This window comes from Takifugu rubripes, chromosome 2 (genome assembly GCF_901000725.2).
Source record: "Takifugu rubripes chromosome 2, fTakRub1.2, whole genome shotgun sequence".
In the NCBI taxonomy this organism is placed as follows: Eukaryota; Metazoa; Chordata; class Actinopteri; order Tetraodontiformes; family Tetraodontidae; genus Takifugu; species Takifugu rubripes.
The window spans coordinates 2,126,694-2,138,203 of NC_042286.1; the positions used below are offsets into that span (position 1 = coordinate 2,126,694).

The 11,510-nt window shown below is 42.0% G+C and overlaps 1 protein-coding gene across 1 annotated transcript; it reads left to right on the forward strand.

Moving 5' to 3' along the window:
- The first annotated feature begins 6,802 nt into the window (after positions 1-6,802).
- supt7l (SPT7 like, STAGA complex subunit gamma) lies at positions 6,803-10,850 on the forward strand. The gene is made up of 5 exons (XM_003962286.3): positions 6,803-6,925; positions 7,398-7,850; positions 8,056-8,380; positions 8,571-8,808; positions 10,217-10,850. Exons 2-5 carry the CDS (start codon positions 7,414-7,416, stop codon positions 10,525-10,527), a joined length of 1,311 nt encoding a protein of 436 aa, XP_003962335.1. The 5' UTR covers positions 6,803-6,925; positions 7,398-7,413; the 3' UTR covers positions 10,528-10,850.
- Positions 10,851-11,510: the final 660 nt, after the last annotated feature.

An 11,510-nucleotide genomic window follows, 5' to 3' on the forward strand; every position in this document is an offset into this window, starting at 1 on the left:
AGTTAGGCTACAGTTTCAGAGGGCCCGGCACAAGGAACACAAGCCTCGCCCCCACCACTGTGACTTGCATTAAACCAGCCTAACTTAGAATTTGGTCGAGTTGCCAGCAGAGCTCAACTTGATCCCAATCATCAACTCCCAATCACTTACCTTTCTAACTTTAACCAGTGTGCACGTCAGTACGTACCTTATCTATCTTAGAGGGTGATGCTCGGTTGAGTGATCGAAGAATGAGGCTGATCTGATTCTGAATCAAAAAATCTATGCGACTGGAGAGAAATGAGTTGTCTTCAGGTAATGGTGGTTTTTCAGCTTAACCTATAATGGTTATTGTCTGTTTTTGTTTCAATTTTTATTTTAAGCAATTTATGATCAAAGCTCAATGGCTTTGAATTCAAGCCTTTTATCTACTTTGGCCTCACAATGTCACAATGAACGTTTTTATCACTTCCAGTTCTATTCGACAGTTGATGCATTCCCTTTCCGGTTGAAAAAGTTACTTGTAAAAGTGTTCCAGCCGCTTGTAAAAGTGTTCCGTCACTTGTAATTTTGTCTCGGCATTTGCAAAAATGTTTGTTTGTAAAAGCGTTTTTTTGTAAAAGCGTTTTCTAAAAGGTGACAATATATGTTTGCAAGTGCAAGTGCATTTTGTAATAATCTTCTCAAAATGTAATAACTTGTTACATAATGCAGCAAAATTTATTACAAAATGCGTTGGGGCAGTTTATTACAAAATGCGGCAGTTTATTACAAAGTGAAATGAAAAAGTTTACACGTTTTGGACGTTTATTACAAAATGCACCGTTATTACAAAATGCGGCTCAACACTCCTCTCACTGGTAAATTGGCTTTATTTGAAAATGTGTTTGAATAGACCATGTGGCCATTTTACCCCATTAGAGGCATCCTTCGGAAGACGGACTGCTGAATGAGGTTTTAGATAAAGAAAGAAGGATGTTGGGTGGCACGGTGGTGTGGTGGTTAGCACTGTTGCCTCACAGCAAGAAGGCCCCGGGTTCGATCCCCGGTTGGGATTGATTGGGGACTTTCTGTGTGGAGTTTGCATGTTCTCCCTGTGCCTGCGTGGGTTCTCTCCGGGTACTCCGGCTTCCTCCCACAGTCCAAAGACATGCATGATTGGGGATTAGGCTAATTGGAAACTCTAAATTGCCCGTAGGTGTGAGTGTGAGAGTGAATGGTTGTGTGTCTGTATGTGTTAGCCCTGCGATTGACTGGCGACCAATCCAGGGTGTACCCTGCCTCCGCCCATTGAGCTGGGATAGGCTCCAGCCCCCCCGCGACCCTCAGTGGAGGAACAAGCGGTAGAAAATGAGTGAGAGTGAGTGAGTGTTAGCCCTGCGATTGACTGGCGTCCAGTCCAGGGTGTACCCTGCCTCCACCCATTGTGCTGGGATAGGCTCCAGTCCCCCGGCGACCCTCAGTGGAGGAACAAGCGGTAGCAAATGAGTGAGTGAGAGAGTGAAAGAAGGATGTTGACCTTAGATCCCCTTATTCAGGCTCAGGCTGCAAATTTTACATTTTTAATCATTTCACAAAACTGGCGATATTTGTGTTACACATATACAGACATCCTCACATTTCTAACCTAAACCCAATTTTAACACCCCCCCCCCCCAAAACCATGTCTGAATTCTTAATTAAGGTAATGGATGGAAAGATCGAGTGCCACTGTGCTGATGGCCAGTTCAAGGGGTACCGAGGTCTTCAGGTGCGTCTTGAGCCGAAATGACGTTTTGGCATTTGAGAGCTGCATTGTCCTGCCAGTCAGACTTGGTGGATCCGGGCCGATATTCCTGACCGTACAATTTTATAAGATTTTTGACATTTTGAGACAAAGTCTTGAAATCAGGATCTGGTGAACCAGTGTCTGGTCCAGGAGGAAGGTCTTCAGCTGCGTCTTCAGCCGAAATGAGGTTTTTCCATAAATTCAGGATTTTACATACACGTGAATTATCTGGAAGCCACGGGCATTTGAGAGCTGCATTGTCCTGCCAGTCAGACTTGGTGGATCCAGGGCGATGTTCTTGACTGTACAATTTTATAAGATTTTTGACATTTTGAGACGAGGTCCTATCCGGTGAACCAGTGTCTAGTCCAGGAGGAAGGTCTTCAGGTGCATCTTGAGCCGAAATGAGGTTTTTCCGTAAATTCGGGATTTTACATACACGTGAATTATCTGGAAGCCACGGGCGTTTGAGAGCTGCATTGTCCTGCCAGTCAGACTTGGTGGATCCAGGGCGATGTTCTTGACCATACAATTTAATAAGATTTTTGACATTTTGAGATCCTGAGGTCCTGACATCAGTATCCAGTGAACCAGTGTCTGGTCCAGGAGGAAGTGTTGGTAGTGAACCAGTGTCTGGTCCAGGAGGAAGTGTTGTTAGTGAACCAGTGTCTGGTCCAGGTGGAAGTGTTGGTCGTGAACCAGTGTCTGGTCCAGGAGGAAGTGTTGGTAGTGAACCAGTGTCTGGTTCAGGAGGAGGTGTTGGTATTGAACCAGTGTCTGGTCCAGGAGGAACTGTTGTTAGTGAACCAGTGTCTGGTCCAGGTGGAAGTGTTGGTCGTGAACCAGTGTCTGGTTCAGGAGGAGGTGTTGGTATTGAACCAGTGTCTGGTCCAGGAGGAGGTGTTGTTAGTGAACCAGTGTCTGGTCCAGGTGGAAGTGTTGGTCGTGAACCAGTGTCTGGTTCAGGAGGAGGTGTTGGTATTGAACCAGTGTCTGGTCCAGGTGGAAGTGTTGGTATTTCAACACGCACCTCCTCCTCGTCCTTATCGTCACATTGAGATTTTGGATCTACCGTCGGCCTCTTCTGGTCACCTGACGCCTCATTCACCATGACGGCAACGGACGGTGGCCCAACGAAGGTTGACCGGACCGGCTTGGACGGCTTTGACCCATCTGGAGTGTTGTTCTCGCCTGTGCTCAGTCTGGGCAGCGCCACACAGGGATGCGATTCAAGGATGGGCCCGACACCACGTGTCACGCTGGGCTCAGGATCCATAATTGTGTGTTGGTCCGGCTTCTTTTCGTGTGTCTTCACCGTGGTAAGATTAGAGACGATATCAGGATTCCCAAAAACCTCAGTTTCTTTCTTACTGCTGTCTCCTGTAACCTCTTCATCCAAGCTTGCATGCTGTGGGCATGCAAGCTTGGGCTGCTTGAGCTCCACCGTTATCTTGCTCCGTCCACCGTAGGACGGGGAGTCTGGCAGACTGATGCTTTCACTACACTCGCCTGTAGTACTCTCCCCACTAAAGCAGCACCCCATCTTCTGAAGCCTGAATCAGAAACAAAAAAAAGCCACTGCCATGACCACTCAAACTTAAACAAAGTTATTGACAGATCCGTTCGCTGCTCCAGCCCCCTCCCCAGCCAAGAATAGCACAGGTGAGAGGCTCACGCCCCTGCCAATCATTACGGCGTGAGCAAGGCCGAGTTAGGCTACAGTTTCAGAGGGCCCGGCACAAGGAACACAAGCCTCGCCCCCACCACTGTGACTTGCATTAAACCAGCCTAACTTAGAATTTGGTCGAGTTGCCAGCAGAGCTCAACTTGATCCCAATCATCAACTCCCAATCACTTACCTTTCTAACTTTAACCAGTGCGCACGTCAGTACGTACCTTATCTATCTTAGAGGGTGATGCTCGGTTGAGTGATCGAAGAATGAGGCTGATCTGATTCTGAATCAAAAAATCTATGCGACTGGAGAGAAATGAGTTGTCTTCAGGTAATGGTGGTTTTTCAGCTTAACCTATAATGGTTATTGTCTGTTTTTGTTTCAATTTTTATTTTAAGCAATTTATGATCGAAGCTCAATGGCTTTGAATTCAAGCCTTTTATCTACTTTGGCCTCACAATGTCACAATGAACGTTTTTATCACTTCCAGTTCTATTCGACAGTTGATACATTCCCTTTCCGGTTGAAAAAGTTACTTGTAAAAGTGTTCCAGCCGCTTGTAAAAGTGTTCCGTCACTTGTAATTTTGTCTCGGCATTTGCAAAAATGTTTGTAAAAATGTTTGTTTGTAAAAGCATTTTCTAAAATGTAAATTTGTCTCCGGCTTCATAAAAGTGCTTCGCACTTCTCGGCCACCGTAACTGATTCAAAACGTTGCTATAAAATTTGGAACCGGTAGAATGAAACATGATTGTAGGATGGTTGTGGTACTCGATATGTGGTAAATGTGAGCGCATACACACACGTCAAAACAAGCGCTGCAGCGACCTGTTGTAAAGTTCACACGCAGCCCATTTTTTACCTGGAGCCACTCAAATTAATAATATCTTACATAACAACTGCATTAGAAAAGCGTGAGCTGCATTAACTGAAGTGATTGTTTCTGTGTTTTCCTTTTTTTTCCCGGGTCACGAGAAGGAGGCTCAGTCGTGCGGCTCCGTTTGATTGACTGTAAAGCCAAAAAAACCTAATTTCCCTGCAGCTCTGCATTTGCCTGGAAAAGGTCGCGCGCCGCAGTTTTCTTGGGTAAAGAAAAAGACGCCTGGGACATTTTATGTGAAGAGACGAGTGCACATTAAGGGACAAGTTCTAGGGGACGTTTGACTCTGATACAATAGTTGAGGCATTGATTCCCAGAGAGGAAATTACAAGAAACTGGACCTGGAAAATTTCAGATGCTCTTTGCAGTGTAATGTGGTCACCATAGGTTCCAGTTTTGGCCATTCTTTCCAAGTATCCATCCCAGTCATTGCCATCGACAAAGTTGATCAAGAGTGTTCCATTTCCAATGTATGGATAATTCCTGAGGTCTTGGACAATTTCATCTCTGAAGCTTTCTGGTGATCTAAATATTCCAAGGGTGGATAGCTGGTCAGCCATGTCTGCAAACTGACAATTTCCATCTGGGTCAAGGTCTTATCGAATGCTTAACTCCATGGACATAAATTCCTCTAGTCTGTCTGTGTGTGTGTGTACTGAAACAAAAGTGGGTTTAGGCCTCTCTTTGATGGTGCTGTCTTGGATTTTTTAGAATGTGTCTTTTTTCGCAGCCGGGTCGCACTAGTTTTATCCTACACGAAGAACCATTTTTGTGTTTGAATTAATATTTAAGAAGGTATATTGATTATTTTTTATTATTTTTTAATTATTTTGATAACCCCCCACCCACCTGCGGCATCACAGTACCATAATTCAAATTGCTTTATGAATGTTGATCTTATGTTATAGCCCTAGATTTGTCTCAATAAAGGATGCTATCATTAAAGAGGACACTGCTTTTGTAGGAATACTGAAAAACAAGGTTTTAACAAATTTATTGTTTTCACACCTGTTATAACATTTTTAGCCTTTTAATAGCTATTTCAATGCTTACTATTTATGACTGTTTTAATTCATTGCATGGAATGTTAGGTATTCAGCTTCACTCATTCAGCCAATGGTTTTCAGTGACTTCACACAGGGAAGGTATTGCTCTCTTATCCAATATTCTCCATATGGCTAAATTAGGAAGAAGTGAATTAGTAAATTAAACTACATAATTAGACTTACAGTGAAGGGCGAAGCACAACTATCAAAGCTGTTGTTCACAATGAAGATCTGCCCACAGAATAAAACATGAGAGGGGTGAACAGAGGCAAACTTTGAAACAGCTTGGAACTGTAAAGTTTGGCATTCATCTTAAGCCATTTTAGAGCAAAACAGCTATTAAGTTATTTGTTATCCAAATTAATTAAGATCTGCAAAATACAGTTGATGTTCTTACAATGACAAAAAAAAGTTCAACCCCAAAGTTTTATTGGCAGTTTTATTTATTCCTTCTGATAAAAAACCCTATAATGTACACTCAAAATAATAAAAAATGAAGGGTTCTACCCAGTGTAAGACCATATGCGGTGTAGTTTTTTTGCACATGCACAGTTTTCCTTCAGATGTGTTCTGCTTTAAGTTATTAACTTTATTATTAACTGGAGAGGCATAGATTTAATGCAGTGAGCATAACTTGGACAATGCAGGTTTAAATTCAGTCATATAATTTCTTATCAAGGGCAAAACGTCTACATAACTTTAGATCAACTGCAAAATGTCTTTATACTTCCATATATTCAATTGCACAGATAATATTTGGCACAGTTTTTTCATACCTGGCATCATATTGAACTATGTTGGCTGTCTCAATTAAGCATGCAAGCAGCCCATGATCTTTGTAGAACTGATGCAGTAGCCAATCAGATTACAGCTGCCCTCCCCTCCCTGGCTGAGTGACAGACCATGTAGAGCTTTGAATTTGGCCACAAGTTATTGGCCTATATAATTCAAAACTTCAAATAGGCAACTAAAGTTATATTTGGAGTATTCTGTCATACATAGATTTATTGGGCTACATAGCGCTAAGGGAAATTGCATAAAAAACAGCAAAAGTCACTCTTGTATAAATTCATTGTTTAACAAACAACAATAATAGGTATTATTACATAATGCACCATGTTATTACATTTTCTAGAGAATAAAAAAGTTGCAAGTGCATTTTGTAATAATCTTCTCAAAATGTAATAACTTATTACATAATGCGGCAAAATTTATTACAAAATGCGTTGGGGCAATTTATTACAAAATGCGGCTTTATTACAAAATAAAATGAAAAAAGTTATTACATTTGGGACGTCTATTACAAAATGCACCGTTATTACAAAATGCGGCTCAACACGCACTCAGAGCTTTGAGTTCAGGTCCTGAAAATAGGAGCAGCAATAATAATAATAATAATAATAATAATAATAATAATAATAATAATAACAGCAACACATTTAAGCAGGCACATCCACGGGAACCTTCTTTCACTGACGGGTCCAGTTTCGAACATGCGCAGTGTACAAACAGCGAGGACCTGGAGCTGCTTTGGTTTTGGATGCATACGAGAATAAAATATTTCGCCAGTTTTGTTCACAGTGAGTCCCTGAGGAAGTTTTCCTGATCCTAAAAGTTACTAACCAAACAAATGAGATTTGTTGCATTGTGTACTGCGTAGACATGTGATAACGCTGTCGCTGTGCTCCACTCGCCTGGATTTCTTTTTTCTGTTTGAAACACACTGAACTTCTTTAATACATCAATGATGTTCCCCCGAACCATTTCAACCATCTAAGCAGTACAGGCAATTGCGATAAAATTGTGATTACAAATATTTAAAATATGCATCTCCTTAAAGAAATTATTTGACATATTACTATCATACACCTTGAATGGAATATGCACTTCAAACACGAATATATTTTTTGTTATAATTATAATAATTATTTTATTAAAAACAGTACTAATAATGTAATGTAAAATAATTGTAACTAAAGCAATGCTGTTTTAAAGTTTTAACATTGTATACAGTTGTTCGGCAATAAACATTTTAACTTTCCTGGATTTCAGACTAAATCAACTCATCATGATGCGTTATTGGGGTGAGATCCCTGGGCCCGCAGGGGTTCCCTCCAGTCGAAGTTCCTTTGAATTACTTCAGCGAGAGTTCCGTTCAGTAGAGATGCAGGACCCTCCGCTGCACCAGCCCTCAGCCCAGCGCCCACGACCCACCACGATGCTGGACATCCCCTCGGAGCCCTGCAGTCTGACTATTCACACTGTGCAGCTGTGCCAGCATGCACATCGTCTACGGGGGCTCCTGACAGCAGCCCAGGCCCAGGCTCAGGGGCACAGCTCGGTGTCCTCTGAAGGTGGCAGCAGGTCGGAAGACGGTGATGTCAACCTGCCCCTGCATCCTCCAACACCTCCTGTTCTACCAGACGATCTGCTCCCTGCGGACTGCAAAGGCCCCCGGCAGCCCTTTCAGCTCTGTCACAGTGACCCTGAAAGTGACTTTTACAAGTAAATCCATCTGTCTTTTATTTGTTCAGAAGTGCTCCAGTAACTTCTCACAAATATTCCTCTGTCAGAGGTTTATATCCAATTCACCAATCTGGTTCTGTTGATCTTCAGTGGCATATTTGGTCATTATTTTATGCATTATTTTATGTCAGTTTAACATCCAATCAACATTTACTTTCTCATCTGTTTTTCTTCCAATCATTAGAGGCAAAGGTGAGCCTGTCATAGAACTCAGTTGGCCCTCCTGTAGGCAGCTTTTGTATCAATCAGTGGCTACAGTCTTGGCACATGCCGGCTTTGAGTTGGCCCAGGAGAGTGTGCTGGAAACCCTGACTGATGTGGTCCATGAACATTACTTGCACATCACCCGCCTGTTGCGTGTGGCGGTAGACCGAGAGGCTCGACTGGGAGCCAGTCCCTTTCCGGATGTAGTGGAGCAAGTTTTCCACGAGGTGGGCATCGGCAGCGTGCTGGCCCTGCAACGTTTCTGGCAAGTCAGGATTAAAGACTACCACAGCTATATGCTCCAGGTGAATTTGGCGTGACACAATTGCATTGACGCATCATTTAGTCCACGTTTCTCTCTCCTGTTACGTTTTTTTTAGATGTCTTCATTTGTTTTTGGAAACTAAAACAATAATTATAGATGCAACATATTTGACTTCTTATCTGATGGCTTTCACTAGTGAAATGTGGCTACCTGTAGTTTTCCACTTGTAGGTGTGCAAGGATCTGTCTGAGGAGTATGAGCATTTGGTGAACCCTGAGAAGGCTCTAGAAGACTCCAAACCTATTAGGATCAAGGAGGAGCCCATGAGTGATATTTCTTTCCCAGTAAGCGAGGAGCCTGAGGCTGATCTGGCCTCTGGGGACCAAGCCTTACCCATGGGGGTCCTTTGTACCCACAATGAGAGACTGACATCAGGCCTGGATGGTGACAATTCTCCTCATACCTCAGGTGAGACAGTTCAAGCTTAATTTTGAGTACCAGTCATTATGACTTTACTCATTAGTGGAATGTCAGTCAAGCCTATTATGACCCAGTCAGAAGCCTGGGCTTGGTAATATGATAGAGTAAGTAATACAACATTAAATATATAATTTATAGATGATAGGCTACTGTATGATTAAATTGGGTTTTAAAAAGAGACCATAATTTTAAAGCAAGTGTGAGGTTTTTACATTAGTTCTATGGTACATAATGCTTTTGCTTTTATAGTTAAGCATTGCATTTCTACCATTGATAGGCAGATTAACATGGTTATTTTGTTATGTTGATCCTTGTAGCTAACAGTAAAGGTTTCAATTTCATAATCTCAGATTGCTCTAATTAATCCAAAATAAAGTTAAATCATTTTAGTAGTATTTTCTGGCCATTTTCTTAGTTGCATTTTATAAGGAAAAAGTTGTGCTTCATAAAGAGCTGCCCAAGCATCAGAGGGATTCATTTAAAGAGATCAGTCAGCCAGAAGATCAGTGAAAACAGTCAGCAGATGATGTCTCGTTAAAACTGGAACGTGAAGTCTCCCTAAAGCCTGTGGGAGACTGTGTTATGTCTGAAGAAGTCAGGATTTTGCTCAGCTGGGAGCAGGTGCTTATACGAGGCTAGCTCTGCATCATCGTCCACCGTCAGACCCAAATCCAAATTGAACATCTGTGAGGAGATCTGAGGCTTTCTGACTGATCTGGAGTGCTTCTGCTGAGAGAAATGGGCAAATAACGAGGCGCCATGCTGAAACGCTCTAACTCAAACAGTCTGCCTGCTGTCCAGACCCAGTCCTCGAGGGCCACATCTCAGCCAGGATTTTTGTCCTACCAAGAATGACAGTCTGTCACCCGGTTCCTTGATGGAAGCATTTTTTTCACTAGCCAGATGGAAAACCCGTCTGGATCGGGGGCTCTCGATGACTGGACCTGGACACTTTGATCATATTTATGCAACCAGGTTACTGTAGGTTTTTCTGAAATTTCAGTTTTCACTTTGTATTCAACTGTTAATAGGTCACATTAAAACTGGGAAAAGGTCTGAGAAAAGCCTTTTACGGGGTGTGGAGACCTTATCGCCTCTGTACAAACGCAGCCTATCAGTGTTTCCCAGCTTGCATTTTGTGTTTAAGTAAACAGAGTCCAACTGCAACAAAGGTCATAATAACTGCAGTTGAATTTGAGCTTCCGTACTTTTCAGTATACCACGTTTTTACCAGTTATTTGTTCTAATCCGAATTCAGTGTATCATAAGATGAACTGAACTTTTGGTTTTAATACAGATGTTTAAAAAAAAGGGGGAGATCCCTGAGTACCTAAATGGATCATATCATTTATTAGATTATTATATTCTTTTCTAATAGACTATCTTGTCTTACAAGGTGGGGGCGGAGCCAATAACTCACCTCTGTGGCCACATGTCAAAATGGAACCGCAGGAGGGGGAGGAGAGCCAGGCTGCTGGCCACCATCACCACCACCATCACCACCACCACCATCACAGTGTCTTGGGTGGAGACGTGTTTGAGGAAGGCGGCCCCATGTCCACCATGAGTGATTCAGGAGGTGCCATGGCGCACTCTCCCGGGGGCGCAGCATCGGATGGCAGCTACGCCTCCCATTCGCCTGACTCCCTAATGGGGTCGTCGCCAGTCTTCAACCAAAGACCAAAAAAACGGATGAAGAAGGTCTGAGGCGGCGTTTCTGGACTCGACATATTTATTCTGAAAAGGAAACTGAGGTTCAAAAAATGTGTTGTTTTTTTTTTACCTTTTATTGTAGTTTAAACATCTATGTCATTTATGTTTAATAATTTGTATCAATCAAATGTGCTCACTTTATTTTCAATCAATAATGTAATAAATAACTAGGAGGTTAACATCAAAATCTTTGTACACAGTCAACAGTGACTTGAGTACATTAATCATCTGATATAGTTAACATTAATTATTAAAGGGCTTTTATTATTCATCCCATCCATGTATCCATTATTAATAAAGGGTTTTCACAATCTTTATTTCCTGTTCTTCTCAAACACTCATTGCTGTGTGTTATAAACCAAAGATGCTGCAGCAAACAATGTAATGTGTATTTTGCTGCTCATCAAGCAGCATATTTTGGAAGTGAAGCTATAATTTCTACTTATATTGCAGCTGTTCTGTCAGCAGTCAAACACAGGCCAATGATCCACATGGAGACATGCACCTTCTGAAGTCAGCATCTGTTCCAGTAATGAGCCAAAGCCGTAGAAACACAACACCAGAGGCAATTATGACTTTGTTGCCTGCTTCCTAGAGTCAACATCAATCAAGCCTTTATGATAAATTAATTATGGCGTACATAATTCTATATGCTAAAGTGAGCAGGAGAACAGATTTGTTTAAGAATGTTTCCTGGTCATAAGGACGCATTGTCTTCATAACTGAAAGTGTTGATAAATGCTTTTTAAACAGTTTTAATCTATAATTCTTTCATCACATGACAAGTTTAACCTGCTCAATACATATACGTTTTACTTCACACTGTGTGCACACTTATAAGACAAGTGAATACTTTGACCATATCATCATTTTATCCATAATTTCCAACCACGCTGTATAAACATGAACACTTATTGGATGTATCAGGTGATGTCTATATGTGTTCCTTCGTTCCTACCCTCACCTATGGTCATGAG